The following is a 27,330-nucleotide window of genomic DNA, read 5'->3' as shown; positions in this document are numbered from 1 at the left end:
TTGTGTTTTGATTATCTTTGGCATGTGATAGAGCTATTGTTTTAGACTTAATGTCACAGACTTTACTGCAACATCTTAATTTACATGATCACTGTTAAAAGAAACAGCTGGAGAAATGCCTTGTGCTTTCATCTACACAGTATTGTGTAGAGCAGATGGTCTATCGTGCATCCCTGTTTTTTTTGTGTGTATGCATGCTCTTTTCTAATGGCATTAGCTATGGAATTTGTGAGATGCAAGTGAATCTTAATGATGTCATGTGATTCATTTTCTGCTCAATAGTAGGATGCCATTTTTGGACAGAAAAGCTCAACTCAAGAATGAGTCTACAAAGGTTTGAAGGGATTGTAATTATAGCTGTCCTGGTTAGCTAGACCTTATTTACTTGCTTCATAATACTAAATAAATTAAATTTAAAAGGCAAACTAATTAAAATTTTATTAGCATAAATATTCTTCAAGTGTATAATTAACATTTGGAAAAAGATAATGTTGATGTGGCACTTAGTAGGTTTTGGCCAAGTATTAAATGTTTATCTATGAATAAAAAAGACCTGAAAAAGAATTTGGGAAAAAAAAATGTAAAGGACTAGAAGCTTGGTGGCACAACACAGATGAGACTAAATCTGAAAGAATTTGTTGCACAGAAATGTATTTCTCTCTCCATTCTGAACTTTTTTCTTCATTTTTGTCTGAACCTTCTGTTCTAATAATTATGTTAGTTTTGCAGGGAGGGTACTGGAGTAGAATTAGAAGCATACACACACTTTGAATCTGGTATGGCAATTTCTACGAAGGTATCAATAAATTCTGATGATCCTGTGAGCCTCTCACAGTACAGGGCCCACTTCAAATATAAATAATTACATAAAAGTATCCATCTTTATTTTGTGTTCTGTGAATATTTTTGCAAATCAAATGCAAAAGCTCAATGTCCATGAGCACAAGTATGAGCAAATGAAAATGCTCAGCTGAATTTTACAGTAAATTATCAGGAATTACTCTTTTTTATGTTCACCTTGTTTTTGCCCCAGTCCCTTTCTTCTCTAACCTTACTAACAGTATTCTCCAGAAAAAAAAATAATAAAATACTTCATTAGACTCTGTTGTCCATCTGTTTAAAGTGCCTCAAGACTGATGACAAGTGAGTTACGTTCCATTGTGAAGGGTTTCAAGTACTGGCTAGTCTCAAACCTCTTTCTATTGAAGTCATAGCAAGTCTTGTATGCTTCAACTCAGTGGTAAATCAAGAACCATCTGGAAGACAGTGTTAAAGCGGAATACAGATGGCAGATTGCTAAACTCATTCTCCATTTCAAGCAGCAAAGTCTAAATCACTGCAATCAATTGTATGGGTGTGAATCTCCACAGATAGCCATGTTGTTCCCTCCCAATAAATATACAATGTACAGACTTGTTACAGTGTAATGGTCTCTCTTTACATGACTAAAGAATTGAAAAGTAGAGAATTAATATAGGTGAATTTTAAAGCTCATGAAGGAGACAAGCTGTGATGTTCTGTGGATAGATGTTCTGAGGTTTTGTTTCCATTCTTCAGTGTGATCAAGAATGGAACAGGTGAACTCACTCAAGTACACTGGTTATTTTGATGCAAGCTTAACACCCATAAGCAAATCCAGCAGGCTGAGAAACAAAGGTTAGATAATAAGGGCTACTGTGTTTATGAGAGATATGCAAGACTTTTCAACCTTTTTGTGGCTCAGATATAGCATGCTTTCTAATAGAGCTCTTCTGAATTTGGTGCCTTGCTAAGAAGTGTAGGCTCTTCGGTTTTTGCAGGTTAGAGCAGCCCAGTCCTTCTCCTGTTCCAGAATCCAGTCTGAAGAGTTGAATTTGGTGTGCAGATCACAGAGCAGCATAAACTGCAATCAGTAGACTCACAGGAGTCTGGTAGGTTGTGGCTTCTGGTTTCATACAGTTTTACAGCTAGGTGTGACATGGTAACACTGCAAGTCAACAATTTCCACCAAGAGACCATTTTTAAGGATTCATTAGAGGCAAATAAGAGCAAATGAAGAAAAAAAATCCTTCTTATTTTAGTAGAGTATTAAGCCTCTCTTCTTCTGACAAAAGAAGGTGAGAATTTCATATAATTTCATCATTCTTCATTCATTTGGGAAGAGATGAGACCTTACAGTAGTGAAAAATAGGAAGGTGCCCTAATAAGGGGTGGTGACTGGTTGAACTGATATAATCATGGGAATTTAAAATAAAAACTGAGATCATCTGTGAGAGATAAGAATGTAATTGCCAGCCATAGTTTACAGAATAAGATATTATTGCTACCAAAATTGGAAGCACACCTAATATCTAAAGTAGCTTTTAAAGGCCCAGGGGCACTTAAATTGTTCGATCACCATGAAATGTCTTTCTTTTTCTTCCGTTCAATTATCCAGGAAGAAAAGCAGCAGGTACAAACTATATGTTTTCAGGTAACAGATTTTTGTTCTGAGGTTTCTAGTTCTTAGGAGTTTTGACAGGACCAGAAATACCAGATCTCTTCTCTTGCAGTACTACATCCAAAACTCTGTGGAACAAAGGTAATCAAGATGCACAAGTGTAAGAAGAGGAAATAGCCTGCTGTTCTGACAAGGCTATTAGAGGCTTTTGTGTTAGTTGAGAGGGAAGGTCTGGGGTATACCTATTGCCTGTTTGTTGAAAGTGGGGAAAGATGAAAAGGTGATTGCAGAATTTTCCTTTTGAACTAAGCTACAGCTTTTGGGAAATAATGATCTTTTACAAGTTTAGCATCAGTTCATCTCTTACCTGCATTTCTGAGAGCTGTACAAGGGGAAGAAATATCCCTGTATTATTAAAGTGCTTCAATTCTTACAGCTGATTTTGAAATGTTGGTCATGGACTCAAAGAATCTAAAAATAAACCATACCAATTAAACTCCTGGCTATTCATTGCAGAGTCCGCTCTAAATCTAGTAGAGGCAATTGTTAACATTAAGTGCTTACTAATTGCACTGATATTTGAATGTCCTGTCTGGCCTGATCAGACAAGAACTTCTATACCAACAACAAGCAACACCCAACTATGTCATGCTGTTCAGGGGCCAAACTCACACTACCACTTCCAAATCCTGTGATCAGGTTTGGCATAGCAGAGTGAGAATATCATGAAAGTGTCTTACTGCTGGAACAGTACTGGCTTAAACTAGAGCTATCAGCGTTCTCCTTCCCTTCAGGTCTTGCAGCCTCAGCTGTCCAACTTGTGTCAATGCACTAGTTCTGCAATAGCAGGTGCATTTGTTATCAACAATCAAATAGCACCAGTCTTGACTCATTTTTTGAGATGGGATGGGAAACCTCAGATTTATGTGTCTATATGGGTGGTGTCTTCAAGTCCTGTCAATCCAGCACTTGTTCTAGGGCACCTGAGTAGCTGGTCTAAGAGTAACAGTTCCTCCTGTGTGCACACGGACACATAGTTTAAGGTCTCCATTGATAGTTCAAGAGATGTTCCCTACTACCTATTGTCTAGATTTGGCATTTTGCAGTCAAATATGTTGAAGAAATTGTTTAATGTTACATTTCCCTAAGGGTAGCTCAAAGTCTATATTGTTATTTAGGAAGTAATGATAGTCATGATTCAGCTCCTTTTCCTCCTGTACTGTAGGGTTCAGTAAATAATAAAGCAGTTTTTTAGGACTGCCTTTGTTTCTACTTTACTCAGACCTAGCTGGACTAGCTTGGAGGGTGATACAGGTTTCTAGCTGTTCTGCCCTTGATGGCCCTTTCCTTTCTATGTGCATCAGAGAGGACTCATCGGTGTCACCTTACTTATTTTCTTTGGTATAGCTCACAGTGTAGATAGACTGCACTTTAGAATAAATACTGTCCTCTCACTTCTCTGCAGAGTCCAACATTCAGTGTGCCAGGCCCTTTAAAAGAAGCCTCTGTAGTCTGTGGTGGGTCACCCAGGTCAACTAACGTAATTCCATGTAAATTCTGAATTACAGACTACTTATTATTATGGCTATGAAGCTATGAATGGTGCACGGGGATCTATTGTCAGAATATTAAAGGATGGTTAACAAATGGTAGTTTACTTGTAACTGAAGGATGCAATTCACCTCTTTCTGTTAGAAAATTGTTTTTTGTGGCAAGGTCATTTCCTGAGTCATGAAACCCTAGCTTTGTTAACGTTTGTTTTCACTTTGTGATCACCTATAAGCTAGGGAAGACATGCTACTGTTATCTGTGAGCAGTGACAAGAAATTTAAATAGGACTGGTGGTGTTTGTTCACCTACAAGTGAAGAAAAATATTCATGAGCCAGATTACTTTACATCTCGCATCTCAAGGCACAGAAGTTCTAGGAACTTGTACTGAAAATATCAAAGTTGAACACAGTGCAGTGAGTTTGTTGCAGCTCTTTGCATAACGAACTATGAAGCTACAAAACCTGAGATGTTTGAACTTTTGTTTAGATCCACCATTATGACTTTCTAATTGGTTGCTGTTATCATTGCTGCTACAAAGGTGCCTGCCTTGCTGAACAGAATCAGGGTTCCAGTGACATGCAAATAAATAAAAAGTAATATACCCTCTTCAAAGAAATTCCTCCAGATGGACACAAAGGGAAAGGAAACAAAAATAGCCTGGTTATGCTACATCATGTTACATCATGTTACAATGTTACATCACCCTATAGGCCCCATTATCAATGCTCATGATGTGTTTCTTGTAATGAGGGAGCAGCTGTACCACTGGACAGCCTCTTTGGCATCCCATCGTCATCTTGACTGAGTGTCTTGTGACATGGAGAACAAGAATCAGAAAATGATAATAAGCTATGAGAACAGTTATTATGAGGTCTTTTCCCAGTATCAGAGAATAAGCTGAAATCTGCAAGAAAAAATAGAACTCTAATATCTTTAGAGGGTAATTATTAATAAAAATAGCCAGAATAGTACAGAATCTGTACAAATTATTTTCTTAAGATAGCAGAAAGGTCAGTTAAATTTAATGGAAGCCTTTCTATCGCTACAGTAGAAGGCTTAAGTAACCAAACTCAAAAAGACAGCTTTCACCCAAAATGAAGAAACAGGTTAGGGCTGGTTTAGAATAAAATGATAGGCAACATCAGTGAGATGGTGTAATTTTCATCCAGAGTTCTATTTTATGAAGTCTGGGTGAAGAATTCATCAAATTTGTTCATCAAAAAGTTCATCAAATTTTGAGGTTTGTTCTGAGGTACAAGCCTCAGAACAAGAAATAGAAAATAAGTTTTCAGACTTTATTTAGCCAATTACTTTAATGGTTACTTGAAAGAACTGTTGACTTCAGCTAGCAAGTGGAGTGGTGGCTTGCAGGTGTTAAGACTGAATCCAACACTTGTAGCAGGTTTTGGATCCCCCCTCCAATGGTTTTAATCTTGTCAGCTGCCTAGTTGCCTTTTTTTTTTTTTTAAAGTCTGAAATATTTACTGTTCATGAAAGGCAGCAGATTGGCAGTACTAAAGAATAAAATCCTCATTTTATCTACATAACAGATGTTTACCATCTGCTCTGCCAAAGTACCTCAATCTGGCTTGAATTCCATGTGAGGAGAGCCCAGACTAGTGCTCATCCCCTTGCCTGCATTGAGACGACCAAAACTATAAGGTTGTTGCTCATAGAAACTCCATATCAGAGGACCAAGATCTATAGCTCTTACTCCAGAGAGCAGTCTTTACTCTGGAAAATGTGCTCTTGACTTTTGTTTCTTGATATTACATTTTAAGGGATGAAAAATCAGATGTGTAAGGGAATAGTGCTAGTGATGAATTACATTTCTAATAGCAGCCTAAAGGTTGGAGACTAGAACAAACATACTGCAAGACCTGGATAACCCAGGTAGAGCAAACACAGTTAGTCCTCTTGGACATCTGCAGCACCTCTTGCCTCCACAAAATAAAGTAAGGTTCAGGTTGAGAGCATAATAATCATTTTTTTTTCTCTCCTTGTGGACACTGAGACTGAATCCAAAGTCCCTCTGTGGGTTTTATCTTCATCTACTTCCTTATTACTTTAAAATAAACACTTGTAATTCAGCATAGGTACTGTCCAGGATGGCTCATTGAGTTATTACACAGTAAGTATTCCCAGCTCTTTTTCCAAGACAAAGCATGGCTGAGATTCTGCTAGGAAAAGTAAATGGCAGAGAGGAATGGGACTCCTGACAAAAAGATCACCTTGTGTAAAGACCTATAGTATAATGAGACTGACAGACAACGTGCATGGTAATTTCTGCCTACAGAGAACACTGCCTTTCAGCTTAATAGAAATATGTGTTTCCTCATAACTGTTAAATTATTTACCTGTAGAAAAATCTTTTCAGAAAGGTAAACAATTATGTTTACAAAAAAAAAAAAGTCATTTAGACTTTTAGGATAGAGGAGTTGCATCCTAAATTAATCCTTGTGAATGTGGTTATGATGTAATTAGTACTCAGGCTTGACTATATTTTGAGAGTCTACTTTCTTTACTGGAGTTGTTATAGAACCACTGAGAGTATTAAATTCCCCATATTTCCATTTCCCATTCTTGATGTAACTGTACTATTTTTAACAAGGGAGTCAAGCAACTCGTTTCATTTTTAATAGGCTTTGTGCATATAGTCCGTTGTGTGCTTAGCAAATTTTTAATGCACTGACCCCTGAAAGTCACTTTGCATCCTGTGTCCCAGACATTCTCCTCCTCATCACTGAACTTCAGATATTTCAGAACAACAGTTCTAGGAAGACAGTATATCCTGTAGACTTTGCTACAAAAATACCAGCAATTGATCACCTACTCTATGCCCTAGCCAAGCTTTAGATGAGCACTTCAGGGTAGTTTCTGATGTTTCTAAACTCTAGAAGAGGTCTTAGCTTAAGGAGCATCCAGATTTATCCATTATTACTTTTTAACCTCTGCAGGATAAATGAGGACAGGAAGGAGAAAAAGGTTGAGAAATGACAGTTGCTGAGCTGAAGTGCCAGAGAAAATGAGTACACGGAGTTACACAGTTCAATGCAGCTTCAGAACTAAGAGCTAACAGAGACCAATATTGAATAAGGTCCAACACTTGGCACTTTCTTTTGTCAATTAGTTGAAAAATAGTGTTTCCCTGCACAGAGTAAAGACATCTTCCCGCTTTTTCTGAAGCTGTAACTCACTGTGTCTTAGAATCTTATAGCACAAATTTTCTCTTAATCTCTTGTTGTAACCCAACTGGCTATCTTTTGTCCTTCATGTTGATTCTAAGTCCATCTCACTGTGTGACTTTGAAGGAGTTAGCCATCTCTTAATGTGGGTTATCAGAGTATTTCTTCCTCTCCACAACTAATATTTTAATTTGGAAACATTAGAATAAAACGCCTGTGAGGAGAGTCAAAGTGTAACTTTATCAAATGTACAGGCTCCAACCGCAAACAAATCCTTGAGAAGAAAATTGGCAGAAAGCCTTTACCTTGTGCTCAGCAGCCACAGCTGCTAAAACAAAAATAGTAGCTTTTCTGCCTCACAAGACTGGTAAGTGTGCAGTGGGAGGATAGTTCTGCCTCCGACCTCTCTTTGGCACTTGGAAGTTCAGGAAGATACCCAGCATAAGGGATTGGGTCACAGCATTTTCATTGATGCTAATTCAGAAAGCAGCATATATTATTGTGTGCTAAGGGAGGGCACACACTTGGATAGGACTGGATGGAAATCCTTGCCTCATTTATGGACACAGTACAGATTGCTTTGTCCACAAACTCAAACCTGTGATTGTCCTGACAGTAGTCAGCCCCTCCTTGCAACAAGAAACTGCAACTTGAACCTCACACTCTGCTGAAGCTGAATCCTTCCTGCAGGTCTCAGGCAAGAAAATGCAGCCTGTATTCTGGTACCCCATTTCTGTTGCTGCTGCACACCCTCTCATGCTTTTCTGCTGACATCCTGTGTGGTGCTTCATTCTTCCTTCTTGCAGGGAAAAGCCTTGGCTCTGCTTAATGCATGCACAACAACCCATGGACACTACGACTTGCATATATGAGAACAAATGTTTTGTCTTTACTTGTGCAATAATAGAGGAATAAATCAAATAATTGCTGTAGAATCCCTACAGGCTCAAGAAGTTCTTCTGAAATGTCTTCACTGAGAAGAAATGTAGAGCAAAAAGGAAATGATTAGAAACAACATGAGCAGAAAGTGTAACTGACAGTAGAACTATCTGTATAACTAGGCTTCTGTTCAAAATAATCTTGCATTGATGCATATGTAAATAAGTTGATTAGCATGAAGACTGATATTCTCTGATTAAAGTGCTTCTGACCTGTGATTTTCACAGATTCATGTGACTTTTCTTGCCCTGAAAATCTTAGACTGTGAATTTCAGCTTTAGAAAGGTTATCACCATTCACAGTTATGAAGAAACCTTGAAAACACCAAGTGAAAGTTTCCTGGTACTGAAGGGTCTATAAAAAGAACTCAATGACGCAAATTCAGTATCTTTTTTTAGCCAGTCTCATCACCTTTCCACATATGATGTTGGCATTATTGCTCTTTAGCCGCAATATGGGCACAGCATGATGTGCAGCAATGTAAATTTCCTTATTGCACCAACCCCTTCTGTGTTCTGATGGCGGGACAGGCCTTCAGTTTCTTTTGCCTTCTGACATGTTGATGATGGGCCAAAAAATAATAATAATAATAATTTTAAAAGTCCAGCAAAATCTGTGCATTATATAAGATAACTGTGAGTCAAAGGATAGGACTGAAAGTTTCACTTGCTACTTTTCTGAACATTAATCTGATTTAAGGAACAGAAATAAATAAAAACAAAACAAAAAAAACCCCTGAAAGCAACCACAAGTGAGCAAAATAATATAAGCAAAAAGTTTCTGCCTAGAGCCTGCTGCTAGACTTGTCATTGTATTCAGATCTGCTACAGTTGATTTATCTTTTTTATGAATCTCAGAGCCACAAGAACAGCATTTGTTGCAATCCAGTACTACTCATGCCTCATTCCCAAGAAAGAAACCTCTTTCCCAGCCTGCCTAGTGGTGATTGTTACATGGTGTTGGAAAGTACAGTAGATTAACGTGGGGAATAGGAGAAGATTCGAGATTTTATTGACACTAATGGGTACTTTTTTTTTTCTTTCTTTCTTTTTCTCTTTCTTTTTGGAACATATCAAGCTTATTGGAATCCTGTTTCTTCAAATATTTTTTTTGTTCCTGGAATTACTGTCATCTCAGCGGGATAGGAAGAGAATCATCAGTTCTCACATCTGATCTGGCTGTACATTCAGAATTAATGGAGAGGGAGAGCTTTATGATAGGAAAAAGAATCTGAAAGATAGTGTGAGAAACACAGAAGAAATGGGATTTTCAACATGACTGAATCAAGGGAATATTTTTAAGAGCTGCTATACAAATGAAAATACCTGTGGTTTGTCTGCTGTCATTACTGCAGGGACCACGGCAGTGAAGTGGCACATCTGCACAGTTACAATATCACAAAAACTAGATGTGCTGTACCCAATGATTCTATTAGCAAGGTTCCAGCACATGACCTTGAATCAGTTTGTTTATACAAAAGTACTTGTAGGCACAGAACCATACTATTAACTCTAGACAGTTAAGCGAAGCCTCTAGGTTGGCAGCCTAGCCACCCTAGGCTCTATCTGGGAGCCACATAAAGAAAGAAGCTCCTTTAAAGTATGATTCAGGTTTGAGATGGGCAGAGTTGCAATTCAGAGGTGTTTGTCTCTGTTGATGAGACAGGACAAGTAGGCCACCAACTCAGACATCTTGTTAAGTCATTTGAAGTTCTGTGAGCAAACGCCAGATCCTAGTTCACTGATTTAAAATATAATAATAGAAAATAATTGATGATGGATCTCTTGATAGACAATATTAGGACCCTAACAAAAGCACGATAAGATTCAGAGGAATGCACCTGTTCTGTCACCAGTAGCACAACTGACACAAATTGAGTATGAGAAGCAGTAAGGTTTCTTTTGAACACCATGCTACCTTTTAAAGACCGTATCATAAAGATAAGTCTAAATGATTGAAAGAAGAACATGAGAAGAACAGCATCTTCTCTACCTCCTTAAAAATGTCCATCCAAACTAAGTCCATCTCAATTCCACCTAAGATTTCTCACTAAAAACAGATGATTAAGTAGGATCTTGATTAAGTAGGATTTTGATTTTAAGTTGGTGTTAGAGATATTGAAGCTGTATCCAACAGCTAAGAGACTTAAACTATGCAACTAGATAAAAGCTAAATATAGAATTGCTGACAAATACATTATGCAATTAATCGTCCTGATTTCCATTGTTCTGAATTGCATACTCTGTACAGTCCAGCAATTGTAAGAAATAATTTTTGTTGCTATTGTTGTTGTTGTTTTGGGGAAAAAAATAGAAAAAAAAACACACCATAAAAACTCATTTTATTGAGACCTTCAGATTGTCAGGTGGAATAGAAAAATAGGCAACAGAGATGATAGAGATGTGAATACACTCAGCATTTCACAGGTCTAAATGCTTAAGGAGACCCAGGGACTGTGTTTTTTTGTTACAAATTCCTTAATTTACTGTTTTTTTTTTTTTTAATCAGACAAGTGAAGAAAATTAATACAATGTATAAAATTTTTAGTTTCCCAGTGTTCTTATATCTTGTGTTTTATTTGCTTATTCAGATTTATTTGGATGTAAAATTGGTGTTTGGGCTATTTTATGTTTGTATTTTTCCCCGTCATTTGAGATCACCAAAACAAGGAAACGGGTAGAAACAGGAATTGTTTACCAGATTTCCTTTTTTTTGGTCAAAATAGTAGTCCTCTGTTGTTATTCACTCTTCCTATACATTCATAACTTCCAGTCCTTTAGCAGAGATGTGAGAGGTAATGGCTTTTAAGAGAAACTTAAAAGTGGCCCTGTGGCCTGTGTGTTTTAAACACAGGCTTAGACCTTCACACCTCTGAAAAGTCTTCAAGTAATGAAAAACATCTGATGCAGTCAAGAGGCCCTAAATAGCAAATATGTCATGGAAAATATAAATGGTGCTTTATAGAATATGATTAATGTTGATGTTCATTATGATAACATCTTATAGGAAAAATGTACTGCCAATAACTTATGAAACATAAGCTGCTAGAGAGCTGTTCTCATCTTTATATGCAAGATACTGTGTGCATGCAGTACAATCTCTATATAATTTGAAATTGTTAAATCCTGTTAAAAATTGTCACCATAACTAGGTAATTGTTGCATTTATGTCTGTCTTTGTAAAACTGTATTGGTCATGGGTTTATGCATGTATATAACCAGTTTTCAAGGAAGAACATTGTAACAGGTTTTGATCATACATTAAGACTTTATTGATTTAATACATGATCTGTATTTGGCACAGTTAATCTAATCTATTTGTACCTAATCTACAGGTACAATTGACTTTTCCATGTCATTCTCCTAGTGGATCTATAGTCATTTATAGCTATTTATAACTGGTGGATCTACTAGTATTTCAGTAAGGCTTGGAGTCTTAAGCCAGTTAAAATAAGTTTATTATATTTGTCTATGATTTAATGGACAGAAATATGTGTATGTTTCAGGAAATGTCTGATCACCTGCACAGACAATTGTGGTTCATATACACTACATTCAGCACATTTGTGTGGCATTGAATTTACTGCACAAAACGTCACAGACTTGGTTTATTTGTGGTGTGCAGAGTAATCATCATTCAAAACACACTGGGTTTACTTGGCCATTCCAACTGCAGTATAATTGTACGTAAACTTTTGAAGATCCTTATATTTAACCTATACAACATTTCCATGCAAAACTAGAATAAAGGTCTAAGTAAGTACAGGCATACAGCTAAGATGACGGCCAGGATTTCAAAGGTATGTAGGCAGAGAAATATTCAGAAATGTACATCTGTTACTTTCAGAAGTACCCACTGAGCTCAGTATCTTCCTAGGTGCTGCATCCCACTCTCTCTGTATCTTCCAGCCTCTCTTCTTAGGGGTTCAGCAGTCTGGAATTCAAGGCCTAGCAATGACCAACAGCCCAGATGTGTAACCTTGGCTCAGACTGGCGAGAAAATTCCTGAATTGTCAGAGAGTTTGAAAAAGCCTGTAGCATAGATCCATGAAAGATAAAAATGAGGTGAAACACAAATGTAAAATTCAAGGGACTCAGGAAGAAAAATTGTAACACAAAGAGGTATAACCTTCTAAAGGAGTCTAAAGATGGCAACAGGAACATGAAACATGAAGCATGAACATGAATATAAAGCACAAAGGAAAACACGAACACTCCTGGGAGCAACAGAAGCTGACCTACCCTCCCTGCTTCATGATTACATGGTTAGCAAAAAATCTTTGTACATCCTATGTTGGGAATGACAAGCATATTAGTGCTCATCCCAGTAGCTTGTTAATAGCTGCCTCTGGTATGTTAGGCAACAAATAATTCCTATGTATTTCTGAGTTGTACATATTCTGCATAAAAGAGATTCTGTAGGCATGGTGAAAGATGCCTGAACAGAGCGATTCAGTGAATTGAAAAAGAAAGAAGCCACTGGTATGTAAGGAACTCAGGTGGCTATCGCATGACATTAGTAGCTTGACATTAATAGAGTAAATTTGGTGAAGCCTTAGGCTGCAGCATGAACTCTGCGTAACCTGAACATGGTATATTGGTTGATTGAGCAACGGTGAGTGACATTGTGTGTGGGTCTGGGTGGATGCCAATGAGTGAAGGGGGGGATGTGCTGACTAAGGATGGTGCCAGATAGGAGCCTGACACCAGAGATAACAGAAACCATCCTGCCCTGAAACAAAGAACAGCCAATCTGAAGGAACATAACATATATGTGTCAAGAATTGATTGACTACGGCAAATGAAACAAAGATTGCACAGATCTCAGGGAAAGACTCAAGTGAGGTCCCTCCCTGGAGGCACCCAGCTTGAGCTGATATACAGGTACCATTAAATTCTTGCTGCTTTAAATAAGAGTTGACTCTTAGAATGAATTTCAGATGCCTGGGGAGATCCATTCTGCTAGGGTAAACAACGGGATCCCCTAACAATGATAACAACAATGCCTAAATTACTGAAGAGGTATTGAAGAAAAAATATTTTTGAGAATTGAACTTCTACAAATTTCTGAATGTATTTTACCTGGAAAAAAATGTTAAAATCAATGTCCTTTGTGAGAGTAATTAAACTGCATATCATCTGACTTGCAAGTATGCTAAGTGTCTTCTTCTCAGACCTCTGTGAGATGTGTAGGTGTTTCAGAATTTAAGAACACAAGACCAATTATATTTAACGGATGAATCAAAGGTATAAATACTTGGAAGTGATCTATACTGACAGTCAAATATTTTCAAATGTTCCTTTTCTGAATTGGGAGTTTGTATTCCTAACAGATCACCAAGTTAACTGGTCTGAAACTGACTTTAGAGCTTTCCTAGTATTGTACCTGAAATGTGAGCTTGTTATTTCAATTTGAAGTGGAAGGCTTCCTGTATTGTCCACAACTAAACTGAATTTTGTCAGAATATATTTACAAAGGAAGATAGTGAATATAAAAGATGTTATTGAATGAAAAGCTAGGACTCTTCTGAGAGACTGCCTTTTTAAACACAGAGTTACAGTTTTTAATTTACTTAATCACAATATCAACAGAGAAATATATAAATGTTTGATGTGATATCAGACTTTAAACAGGATGTTATTCTTCAGTATATCAGTCCACATCAGCTCAGTATTGTCTTCTCTGACATAGTTCTATAACTCTTACAACTTTGTGCAAAGAAATGAAAGTTATGGCATAACATGCAGTTTGAATTTATGTAAATATGTAACTTTGTGTGTGCATTTCTATATATATATGCATACATAAAGACATACATGCAATAAGTAATTTTGTAAGCAAACATATTGAAGTGTGGCTGAAATGACAAATGATCTCAATGCTAAGACAGTTATTCAATTATTAATAGCGTAGCCTTGATGATCCTGAACTAGCATTGTGTATTGTATTTGCATTTTAGTCTTTATATGATGAGTAAAGTAACTTTCTTATTTTGAAATATTGTTAGAGTAGAAACTGTTGTGTCAATGTGATTGGATATCTTGGCAGTTCATTAATAGTCAGAGTCTGAAATGATACTCCTACAGCAGATTGCCCAGGACCATATCCAGATGGATTCTGAAGATCTCCAAGTAAGGAGATTCCACTACTTCTCTGGGCAACCATTCTGGTGTCTTGTCACCCACTCAGTAAATAAGCGCTTCCCAATGTTAAGACCAAACCTCTTATGTTCCAGTTTGTGCCTATTGCCTCTTGTCCTACCACTGGGCACCACTGGCTCCATCCTCTTTGCACCCTCCCTTTAGGTATTTATAGACATTGACAAGATCCCTTCTAAGGCTCCTCTTCTCCATGCTGAACAATCCCAACACTCTCAGCCTCTCTTCATAGGATTCTACAATAAATTATCATGCTGAGAGCTGCTTTCACACAGAAGCATAGCAGGGTGTTCAGTATTTCTTTCATTATTAATAGAACACTTGTTACAGAATCACAGAATCACAGAATCGTCTAGGTTGGAAGAGACCTCCAAGATCATCTAGTCCAACCTCTGCCCTAACACTAACAAGTCCTCCACTAAACCATATCACTAAGGGCTACATCTAAACGTCTTTTAAAGACCTCCAGGGATGGCGACTCAACCACCTCCCTGGGCAGCCCATTCCAATGCCTAACAACCCTTTCAGTAAAGAAGTTCTTCCTAACATCCAACCTAAACATCCCCTGGTGCAACTTTAGCCCATTCCCCCTCGTCCTGTCACCAGGCACGTGGGAGAATAGACCAACCCCCACCTCGCTACAGCCTCCTTTAAGGTACCTATAGAGAGCGATGAGGTCTCCCCTGAGCCTCCTCTTCTCCAGGCTAAACAACCCCAGCTCCCTCAGCCGCTCCTCGTAAGACTTGTTCTCCAGACCCCTCACCAGCTTCGTTGCCCTTCTCTGGACTCTCTCGAGCACCTCCATGTCCTTCTTGTAGCGAGGGGCCCAAAACTGAACACAGTACTTGAGGTGAGGTCTCACCAGAGCCGAGTACAGGGGGACAATCACCTCCTTAGACCTGCTGGCCACACTGCTTCTTATGCAAGCCAGGATGCTGTTGGCCTTCTTGGCCACCTGAGCACACTGCTGGCTCATATTCAGCCGACTACCAACCAGTACTCCCAGGTCCTTCTCTGCCAGGCAGCTTTCCAGCCACTCATCTCCCAGCCTGTAGCGCTGCTTGGGGTTGTTACGCCCCAGGTGCAGGACCCGGCACTTGGCCTTGTTGAACTTCATACAGTTGACCTCAGCCCATCGCTCCAGCCTATCCAGATCCTCCTGCAGAGCCTTCCTGCCCTCGAGCAGATCGACACACGCACCTAACTTGGTGTCATCTGCAAACTTACTGAGGGTGCACTCGATCCCCTCATCCAGGTCATCGATAAGGATATTAAAGAGGACCGGCCCCAGCACTGAGCCCTGGGGGACTCCGCTAGTAACCGGCCTCCAACTGGATTTGGCTCCATTCACCACAACTCTTTGGGCCCGGCCATCCAGCCAGTTTTTAACCCAACAAAGTGTACGCCAGTCCAAGCCACGAGCAGCCAGTTTCTCGAGGAGAATGTTGTGGGAAACGGTGTCAAAAGCCTTACTGAAGTCAAGGTAGACCACATCCACAGCCTTCCCCTCATCCACCAAGCGCGTCACTTGGTCATAGAAGGAGATCAGGTTCGTCAAGCAGGACCTGCCTTTCATAAATCCATGCTGACTGGGCCTGATCTCCTGGTTGCCCTGCAAGTGCCGCGTGATGACCCTCAAGATAATCTGCTCCATGAGCTTCCCTGGCACTGAGGTCAAACTAACAGGCCTATAGTTCCCCGGGTCTACCCTCTGGCCCTTCTTGTAGATGGGCGTCACGTTTGCTAGCCGCCAGTCGACTGGAACCTCCCCTGATAGCCAGGACTGCCGATAAATAATGGAAAGCGGCTTGGCCAGCTCCTCCGCCAGTTCGCTCAGTACCCTTGGGTGGATCCCATCCGGCCCCATCGACTTGCGTACATCCAAGTGTCGTAGCAGGTCGCCAACCATTTCCTCATGGATAGCGAGGGCCACATCCTGCTCCCCATCCCCTTCCACCAGCTCAGGGTACCAGGTATCCAGAGAACAACCAGTCTTGCCGCTAAAGACTGAGGCAAAGAAAGCACTGAGCACCTCAGCCTTTTCCTCATCTTTTGTAACTAAGTGTTAAAGTGTTCAAAAATCTTCATCAATATATGTTCAACTCCAGTAGGATCTGAACTGCACCTGTTAAAAAGGTAGCTACATATTTTATTTCAAAAGCAGTTGGTGATAACCATGATGATAAAAACTAAGCTTGTACGGCTTTGTGAATAAGCTTTTGTTATTCCACACCCATCTTTTAAACATAGTTAAGAAAGGGATAAGAGAAAATATGCTCCTAACATTTCATACAATCATGTAATGATCAACCCTCAATTCTTGAGCAAAATCACTTGACATTCATCTTTTTTAATACAGTCATTATATACAAATATGAGCTGTTTTTGACTGTATGAATCACAGAATTGTAGAATATCCTGAGTTGGAAGGGACCCACAAGGATCGAGCCCAACTCCGAGCTCCACAGAGGACCATCCAAAAAAACAAACTATATTTTCGAGAGTGTTGTCCAAGTGCTTCTTGAATTCCAGTAGGCCTAGTGCTGTGACCACTTTGCTGGGGAGCCTGTTCCATTGCTCAACCACCTTCTCAGTGAAGAACCTTTTCCTAACATCTAGCCTGAACCTCCCCTGATGCAGCTTCATGCCATTTCCTGGTATCCTATTGCTGGTCACCAGACAGGAGATCAGCGCCTGTACCTCTGCTTCCCCTAATGAGGAAGCTGTAGGTCCCCATGAGGTGTCCCCTCAGTCTCCTCTTCTCTAGGCTGGTGAAAAACCAAGTGAATTTAGTCATTCTTCATACGTCTAGCCCTCTAGACCCTCACCATCTTTGTAGCCTACCTTTGGACACTCTCTAATAGTTTTAAGTTCTTCTTATATTGTGACACCCAAACCTGAACACAGTACTCAATGTGAGGCCACACCAGTGCAGTGTAGAGCAGAACAATTGTGTCCCTTGACTGGCTATCAATGCTGTGCCTGATGCACCCCCAGATACGGTAGGCCCTTCTGGCTGCCAGGGCCCACTGTTGACTCATAATCAGCTTGCCATCAACCAAAAGCCCCAGAGCCCTTTCCACAGGTTTCCACAGGGGCTTTCTCCAGCCCCTTGTCACCCAGTCTGCACATATATCCAGGGACGTCCCCTCCCTGTTGCTCTTGTAAAACTTCATGTAGTTGGTGATTGCCCAGCCCTCTAATTTGTCAAGATCTCTCTCTGCTGAAACAGGTGCACTTACATCAGGGTAAACCTGTTTTGAGGTCTTAGAATACTCAACTCTATCTGCTGAAAAAATGTCTTGCAAGCAAAAACACTGCTGCCTTCCAACTTACAAGGGAACAAAGACATGTTTTATGAGTTTAATGAGAAGCACTGTTGGCTCTCTTTTGAGAAAAGAACAGACCTATCATATAGGAAGATGGCACAGAGATTTTTTTTTTCTTTAACAAAATAATTAACTTGAGGCTACATGACAGCACACCTTCTGTTTAAAAAAAAAATTAGAAGAAAAGTTTCACATTTTTGTGAAAATCAGATAGTAATAAATAATAGCACCTTCTTTGCTTGAAATCCTTATCTATACTTATCTCCTTTAGGGTTCATCTGCTTAAATAAAAATTCTCTTAATAGAATAGTAATGTAGTTTAAAAAAGCTAGGAAAATGATCTTCACAGTAATATTCAGAGTAGATGACAGAATCAAGATTATATGCATCAGGTTCAGCAAGGACAATTTGACTGTGATCAAATATGAAGGTGAGAAGGTGCATGAGGTGGAACTGTGGTGAGTTGATGCTGAGCTGCTGCTCAAGATCCTGATACTGAGACTGATGGGAAGTAGTGTTCCATTTCCTCTGGTTCTACTCATTGGAGAGGTGATTGGGATGGATCTTAGAAAACAATATGTGTGTGTGCAAGGCAACGAGAGTGCATGAAAAGTTTTCACTATCAGAGTCTCTCTCTTTTTATAAAGTAAACCTAGCAGTGTCTGGATGATACTTCTCCACTTGTGTCAATAAAACTAACGTGGTTTCAAAATGAACACCCTTAAAGAGATCTGATTTGAATGCAATGCATATACCAAAGGCCTGTTAGGCAGAAGAAATGTATTGTCCATCGTGATCACAAAAAGAGGAAACAGGAAGGGCTTGAGAAAAAAAGTTATATTTTTAAATCTAAGTTAAAGCTAAGATGATGGCTAAATATTGCCACATAAAAGTCAGAAACAGACACCTAAATTTTAGTTGGAGCCACTATAAATCAACACCAATGAGGTGGTGACTGATTTTTTGTTATGAAGAAGAGGAGGCATTTATGAAATATAAATTAGGAGTAAGTATTGCCCAGTCCATGAACTGGATCCATTTCCTGCTGCCCTTTCCTCTGCGAGTTTTTAAACATGGAAAGGACTATGCTGATTCCAGATAAATTGCTTCTGAAGCATTGTCATAACTATGTGGCAGGTGATGGTGCCACGTCATGTTTTATAGTCAGATATACACACTGTCAGATGGCTAAACTACAGACATTCCCTTTTCCAGATGCTTACTTATCACATGTTGTGGAAGGGCATCTGTTTTGAACAGATGTACTTCCAGTCAGGTCTATGAAATACTTCCAAGCTTCTGTGAGAGATTAGCCCATCCTGACCTTCTGCTAATAGAGAATGAAAAGAGATGAGAACTGAATACAGGGTACTTAAGAATTCCCCATAAAAAATGGGAAAAGCATGAGGAAAGCATCCATTGGTGCACACTGAAAAACAGGGAAGGAAGCCATTCAAGAGCTGAACCTTGAGGTAAAAGCAGAAACTCTCCAAAATACATAAGGTGTGTTATGTTTTCTGACTCAATTGGCTTTGCTGGATAATGATCAATGAAATATCATTCTCATTACACAATATGTTGAGTCAATCATTTCTGAGCTTAACCATTGATTAACCATTTGTGAGACAGTGCTGGAGTTGGTAAAAACAAATTTCAATGGAGAATTTCAAGGAAGCTATAATACACTAAATGAGGAAGCAGCCCTGGTGACAAAGGACATGGGAAAGACCAAGGTACTCAGTGTGTTCTTCACCACGGTCATTTCTAGTAAGATCAGCCTTCAGGAATCCCATGTCACAGAGAACACAGGAGCCTGGATCAAGGAAGCTTCATTCTCACTTGGAGAAGGATCAGATTGGGGAACGTTTTAGACTGATCAGACATACATACATCCCAGAAGTCTAACAGGATGTATTCGCATGTGCTGAGGGTGCCAGTCAATGTCATTGCAGAGCCACTCTATAATCTTTGATCATGCTGACCAGGAGAGATTCCTGAAGATTGGAAAAAAAAGAAATGTCTTTTCATTGTTCAAAAAGAGCAAGGAGGATTGAGGAAACTACAGGCCAGTCAGCCCCACCTCAATTCCTGGGAAGCTTATGGAGCAAATAATCTTGGAAACCACTTCCAGGATTATGTCCACATGAAAGACATGAAGGTGACCATGAGTAGTCAGCATGGAATTACAAAGGGGAAATTGAGCTTAAGAAAACTGATCTAGTTTTCTACATCTGATGAGGTAACTGGCTTGGTGGATAAGGGAAGAGCACTGGATGTTGTCTTGACTTTTGACACTGTCTCCCATATACAAGCTGATGAACTATGGGTTAAATAACTGGATAAAGAGGTGGACTGAAAACTGTCTAACAGCCATGCCCAGTGGGTAGTGATCAGCAGAAAAGAGTCCAGCTGGAGGTCAGTCACTAGTGATGTACCTCCAGGGGTCAATACTGGGTCATATACAGCTTAACGTATTTGCTGGTGACCTGGATGATGGGGCAGAGTGTACCCTCAACAAATTTGCAGATGACACAGAATTGTGAAGAGTGTCTAATAAAACCACTTCAGATGTGTTGCCATTCAGGGGGACCTGGACTGGCTGGAGAAATGTGCATAAACAATCTCACGATACTGTAACAGTTACACTCATATGTATGGGGAAGCATGTCCATTATGTCTGTTAACTCAAATCTTCAAAAGATTTTTTTTTCTAACCAGAACCTAAGGTTTATATAATAGGACCTGCAAGGAGGAGTCTATTTTTTTACCATTGATAAATTGCCTAATCTCTCTTTTCTCTGCAGTACAACAGACTTCTTTTCTATCAACACTGCAAAGTCTTCAGCATGAGAATTGCATCTTATGAAGTCACTGTGCATTCTACAAAATGATCCCAGTTTCAGGTCCTAGAATTTAAGTTTTGCCACTTTTAAATTAATGTTTGCCACTTTGAAGTGAATAACTAACCTATTACATGTAGATGCGTATATTTTTTGGATGTGTACATAAACCTTGGCACTTTTTGCTATTCCTTTCACCTGGCACAAGTTCACCAGACACACTCATGCACACATCTCCTTTGGAAATCTCACTTCTTTTAATTTCTTTCCCACCACTGATATCAGGCCTACTATTAATATGGCTTCCATGAATATCCACTTACATTTAATATAAAAAGCTCCACAAACTGACATCCATGGCAGGTCAGCACTGTGACATTTGAGAAATCTTCATGTGTATGTTCTACAAAGAACAATTTATCTTTTATTTTGTTTTCTGTCTGAATGCATTTGATTATCTGTAGAGAACCCAATTCTGGACCTTTATTTATGCAAACAGACCTGATTTATGTATACAAGCCTTCTTTCTTGACTAAAGATACATAGATTAATTTTTTATATTGTTTTTCTGAGAGATTCTACAGCTTTTGTTCCAATGAACAATGTTCTCTTGAAGTTCATGGGATGGCCTAGGGGAATAAAAACTTTCTAAGTAATTGTTTTCATTTTGCAGTCTTTGAAATCTGAAAAACATTATCTGAAACCATTTTAGCAAGTTTTATATTAGTGGGACCCCTATTGCCTTCATTGAGGCTCTAAACACAAAGGACTTTTGAAGGTTTTATTTCCATTGACATTTACTATTCCACAAAGCACTTAGACTCCTATAAACACAAGAAAAAAAGCAAAAACTGTTCCAGTTAAAACTCTGGCAGACAGACTGATAGACTGATATCTGGCTGTTATCAGCACACTTACATAATTGTTGAATAAAATTACAGAACTATTTTTAGCTTGATCCAATATCCATCTGCACTTGTGGGAAGACTTCTATTCACTTAACTAGGCTTTGGATCAAGATACAAAGCTGTGGGTATACTTATAATGTAGATGTTTGTACAATCTGGTAGCAAGGTAAACTTACTCTAGTAAGTTTATTGTTGAGATATTGCTTTTTTACTACCTTGTGTCCTTGTTTGCAGAATATCGTGAGTATTGACATAGTGTAGCTTTGGTTTTCGTTTGTCTATATTTGCTGTCATCACCTCTTAAAGGTTTTGGGGCTAAGAAGATAGCATGATGGTTATCAGAGGGGAATCAAAAGAGTAAAATGTTTCTCATACAGGGTCCATGTTCTCTGTTTTAACATATTTTTTGTAAACTGTTCTACTACTGAAACAGTATACTTGCCATATTCGACCTTGAAAAGATTAACATTCTTTTAGTTGTGGTAGATTTCAACAAAACAATATATTTTACTGTGACTTTGTATCATATGTTCACTAGGAACTTCAAATCAATCTGAATAAGAACTATAATGTTTTTTGGAATGATTTGCCAGTGGGACGTTTTGACCATTTGTTAAGTGTTTTAACTGTTCATCTCTCTCTGGATGACATTTTTCAAATCATGCCTGTCACCATGGCAACAAAATACTTCAGAAATTCAATGAGTATCAGAACCTGAACATTAGGGAAAACCAACTGGTTTCAAATGAAGCAAATTTATACCAATTCCTAATTTTCTCCTACACCACGACAACTCCAAAAGTGAGGTGCTTTGATCTGCATTCCTTCTGTCACAGAACATTTGATAACCTCAAAAGAAAGTTAGAGAAATATAGGTTTGAAGGTCAAACTGGTATCATATGACTTTGCTAAATATAGATGCTTGACTAGTGAAAGAGCTTCAAAGGTCCTGGCATATTTTATCTGGAGCATTTCTAAGACCTCTCAGAACAAAACAGAGCTTAACATCACTAAGCTGAAAATTAATAAAATAGGAAATATCTTGGCACGTGTTATAACACTTCTGGTTTTAAGGCACATTAGAAGATGCCTAATCTACAACATTTTCACTCTCATTTCACAAATCTGTCACTGGTGGATACTCTGAGGAGAGGAAGCACAGCATTTTAATATAGTCCTGTATGCAGCATTGTAATGAAACTTATCGCTAAGAAAGCCTTCTCCATAACAGCACATTGCAGTGTGTACAGCATTGCACAAACAGAAAAACAAAGCTGTTTAAACAACAAAAATGTACTAATACAGAGCTGAAATAGAAGAGGAATATTTAAAAAGCTTCTCTCACCTATTTGTCTGCTACTATCTAAAGATGATTTCCACTGAATAGGGGCTTTAAAATGAACTGGTTATGCTTGTATATTTCTCCCTGCAATACGGTCCAGTATCCTGGGTCATTTCATGTAATACATTCTGTCAGTACTATGACAGTTTACAGATGTGCAGCTAGACTTCTTGCTACATAGATGTTTCTTCTGCAAACGGTACTCTATGGAGTTGTAATGCAGTAACAGGCATGTTCTTTGATTTACTGCTTACATTAAACTACTTTAAGATAATTCTGGTCTTCATCTGGCATGGCAAAGCAGGCATATTTATAAACATCAAGCACATCTTTCTTAGCAGAGGGAGCACTATTGCCCTATTAGGAGGAGTAACATGGGATTCATGAGGGAGCAGGATACCTACTGTGAGGACTAATTGAAAGCAGGAGGCATTTGGCAGAGACATGGAAAGAAGCATGAGGGGGAAGTCATGTTCTCACTAATACTGAAGCGGTGCTTTTGTTCTTTATTATCTGCAGGGCAATGGGAAGGAGGGTCAGTGTTGCCTGTGGATGTAATGGCAAAGCCGTTGAAGTTGATTGGGGTGCAATATCCTCGGGGGCCTGCACATGGCTGTGCTGTATGTCGCGTAACCATACGTTAAATGTTCAGTGGGAGTCTTAGGCACAGTCTATTAATAGAAACGGGGAGTTTGGCACGCATTAGCACATTTGCCTGCCTCCTTCTCACATGCTCCCAGAGAAACTGGGATTGCATCCTGCATCCTTCTGCTTTCCCAGAGCTGAGACACTGCATACCGCTGTATCATTTGAGAAGACTCAGTCAGGTCAAGACAACCCTAGGGAAGCAAATGAGGGCTGTTGCTGAGATGGGAAAGGTTGAGGGAACCAAACGTTATTTGGGGGAGGGGGGCAGCTGATTTCTTGAAGAAAAAATGGAGAGCTCGCAGGATATCCCCTTGGCCCGAATGAAATGCAAAGCTCAGATGAGCCGGGCACAAGGGGAAATGCTCTTCCTGCCCTCCGCTCTTTGCTCAGGCAGTTGCACTTGGTGATATCTGGGGTGCTGCAGAGATATATTTTCCTTAACTCCCCCAAGTAGTCCTGCCCCACCGCTGCATTCTCTCGGGCGAAAGAAACACTAGGAGCTGGCCAGGGTGCTGTAGAAAAAGACCTTCTTTGTCCACGACAGCCTCCTCAAACACACAGTAACAGCCCCCTTTCCCTTACCGCCGCCCCCCCTCCTTCTCCGTTCCCCATAGCGACGCAAAGCCTCTCCTCTAACCAGCCCGCTCTCGCTCACTGAGCCTCCCGGCAAGAAGCCGTAGAGCAGCTGCTTCCGGGAAGCCGCCTGAGCGACGAGACAGTCCAGCCGGGCGCAAAGTTCTCTGCCAGGGGGGAACGGAGCGGGAGGGTGGGAGCACATGCAGAAAACCACAGAACAGCGGAGGCAGGGACATGCCGAACGATCCAGGAAAGTTTATCTGCGCTTACTGCTGTTTCTGCTAAGGGAGCCCGGGGGGTGGGGGAGTTGGGGTGCAGGGCTTTGCCTCGCGTCCTTACCTCAGTGCTCTCGGCAGCGTTCTCCGCCATTTTCCTCCTCAGGAGCAGGCAGCGGGAGGAGTGTTTCATTCCCATAAGAGCTAGCCAAGGGGTTGGGGCTTCGGGGTTGGTGTTTTGTTTTATGTTTTCAAAGATTTCCGGACACTTGTGTGTGCCAAAGGACAGGGAGAAAAATATTACGGAAAGCAGCAATAAATCAGTCTTCTCTGTTCTTTCCGCTTCGTCCACAGGAATGTTTGTCTTCTTTTGGCATCAGGAGCTCCTTGGGCACTTGCAAGTTCTCCTCTTTTCCTCTCACTTGCACTTCTAGTAGGCTCTTAAGATGATCAGAGAGGCGGCACACACTCTTCAGGTTAAACTAAAGGGCTGTCGGGTTGCGAATCCTCCCTTCAGAGAAAGCAGTCAGGCTAAACAGGAGAGAAGCACCAGCTAAACCGAACTTGGGCGTGCAGTGACCAGCTGGGCATCTTTGTGTCCTGTGGGTATTCTTCCAGAGGCAGAGGGAGCCAGAGACAAAGCAACAGGACAAGGAAATCATAGCCCTTTAGTTTCCTTCTTTGGGCTTCTTTTTCTCTAGGTCTCCAGGAAACTTCCTTTAAAGACGATCACAGTATTTGCCACTGTCTTTCCATTAATGTCTTCTGAAACAGCAGTCTTTCTCCTCCCTTTCCACTTTTGTTAAATGCTCAGTGCCCTTCTCTGGGAATTGCACTCACGTGACTTTTGTAGAAAAGCATTATCTCAAGCTCCCCCCACTCGTTGCCTACGCCCTCTCATACACAGGCACGCACCCACGCACACCCACGTTGTCTCCCTCTCACACAGGCATGCAACATTTTCCATCCTGTCTCATCTTTCAAATCAGCAATACTTTTCTTTGCAAAGACACTCATCAAGGATCTTATAGGGCTGTTGAAGAAGCCTACTTCAGCTTCTTTCCTCCGAGTTCTTTGCTCCAAGGAGCAAACCTGGTTTCTTAATTTATCTTAATCTCCTGTATGTGCACCCATCTTCTGTTTCACTTGAATTTTTCAGCAAGATCCACACCATCGGATAACCATGAATTGTAAAAATACAGTTTCAGGTTGGATGCAGCTACCGCTGAAAAAGGTGGGTGGGAGGGAGGGTGAGAGGGGGGTGGGGAAGAAGAGGTCTCGCTGGGGCTAAGGATGTTTTGTAAGCTTGGATTATTTATTTATTCATTTATTAGATGTCTTTACCTAATGCCATCTTCCTCCGTGACAATGCATCACAACGTTCCACTCATTTTGTTGACATGTTTATCGAGCTGTCGTTCCTCCATCCCCTCCATCGCTTTCTCCTTTTTAGTTCGGAGTTTCCAGTTGGGAGAATTAGGTTCACCTCACTCGTATTGCTGTGGGTATGGGTGGGAGAGGGGGTGTGTTACATAATTAATCCTTCCAACTTCACGTTCTGCAGCTCCATTTCCAGCCCACTGTTCTCACGTTTTTGTTTTGTTTTTATACGGAGGAGGTGAGGAAATAATGCAGGTGTGTGGGTGTGTGTAGCTTGTAGGATTTCAAGGACTAGAGCAGGATTGCTTTTCTCTGAATAGTTTGAAATCATTTCTTCTGGGGGTGTCAGTAGAGACCTGAAGAAAAGGTTTGAAAGATTATTTTCTGTGTGTTATTTTAAGCATGTATCCTGCTCAGATGCTACATCAGTGAGAGATTGTGATAGATTTTGCTTTTTTGTCCCCTACACACTATTTTAATGTCTTTTAATTACAGCTTATCCTCAGCTGAGCTCTACAATACTGACATGTCATCAGCTACTGCCAGAACCACAGGAGGCACCTGTGCACAGGAGGCTGAAATATTCCAGGGGTGGAGGAATGGGGATAGAGAACATAAATTAAGGAGCAGAGAGCAAAAATATTCTCCCACCCCATGGAGATAAGGAACTAGGTGCAAAGAAATTAAATAAGCTAATTTCTCCCTTTTACTTGAATGACTTCGATAAATTTGTGTTCAGAGTAAACACAGATCAGCAGGTGTGCAACAGATTTCATGGATGTGCAATAAATCACATAGAAGTAAGCAACCCAGGGAAGCTGAAGGTATGTGACATGCTGATATGTCAAATGGCAATGAGAACATGCCATGTAGGGGACAATGGTACTATATGGAAATGTTTCCGAATATGAGAATATGTTTTAGAGACACATGCCATACAGTTTCATACTGGGCCTCTGTAAGATATTTTACAAAGCCATTTGATTATTCAGTTGTTCAGAAGCCTGCTTTTCCTTTCAGATCAAATTTATCCTAACATCTCAAGAGCTTTCATTAGGTACATACTGTTGCTAAATTTTTTCAGTAATCACCCACTACTCTTTTATTTATAAAGTGGAATTTATTTCACACTCTTTCTGTATGAGGTTCAAATGGCAACAGAAGTGGAAGCAGGGCATTTTCCCTGTTTTTGAGGGGACGTTCGTAGAGCTCTTGAAGGTCTTAAAACTTTCAAAACATGAAAATTCATAGGTAGCTATTTTAGAGTATTCCAAAGTTGCCCTTAGTCTTGGGCTATGGAACATTTTCTCATTAATTAACTTTGATTTGTAGATGGAGGGATAAGAAAAAAAAAAGTGCAAATAAAAAATGAAAGTCTCTGCAATCCTTTTTTTCATATTGTTTTTTTCTGGTATGTCATGAATATCTGGTAATTAGCAAGTGCATGAAATTTTAGTCAGCATGCATTTTGGCTGACCTACATAGTTTTCATGTATCTTCTCTATTTTCAGGTAGTACACATAGCTAAGGTTAGTTTAATAAAACCTTTTAGAGTGTCTTCTTTATTTTCAGGTAATACACATAGCTAAGATTAGTTTAATAAAACCTTTTAGAGTAAACCTGTGTTCTATATAGAGAACAAGAACTAGATTACTCAAAACAACTCTAGGACATGTTTTCAATTTTTCTTTGACAGCTGAGTCTATATTTCTAGTTTCAGCTCAATCGCTCTTTAGTCAATTAAATGAAGCATCAGATTTTCAAAAGCACTCAGCAACTAGCAAAACTAGCAGGCAGAGATTTGATATAGATCCTTCCTTCTTCCACTTCAGATATTAT

At 39.8% G+C, this 27,330-nt stretch overlaps 1 protein-coding gene across 3 annotated transcripts in view; it reads right to left on the bottom strand.

The window, feature by feature from the left end:
- The window catches only part of PRMT8 (protein arginine methyltransferase 8), a 75,559-nt gene extending 50,331 nt beyond the window's left edge, over nt 1–25,228 (bottom strand). Inside the window, exon 1 of one of the 3 annotated variants that reach the window (XR_014580050.1) lies at nt 24,236–25,228. Coding sequence is in view for 2 of the 3 variants with exons in the window: in XM_083825046.1 (XP_083681172.1) it covers nt 24,236–24,310 (75 nt within the window). In the remaining variant the exon portion in view is untranslated. The remainder of the gene's footprint in view (nt 1–24,235) is intronic. The other 2 variants (XM_083825046.1, XM_083825045.1) reach the window with 2 other exon arrangements.
- Nucleotides 25,229–27,330: the final 2,102 nt, after the last annotated feature.

Source organism: Anser anser (assembly GCF_964211835.1).
Source record: "Anser anser genome assembly, chromosome: 1".
Classification (NCBI taxonomy): domain Eukaryota; kingdom Metazoa; phylum Chordata; class Aves; order Anseriformes; family Anatidae; genus Anser; species Anser anser.
Note: the sequence above shows the minus strand (reverse complement) of the source record. Positions and strands in the feature narration are given on the sequence as shown.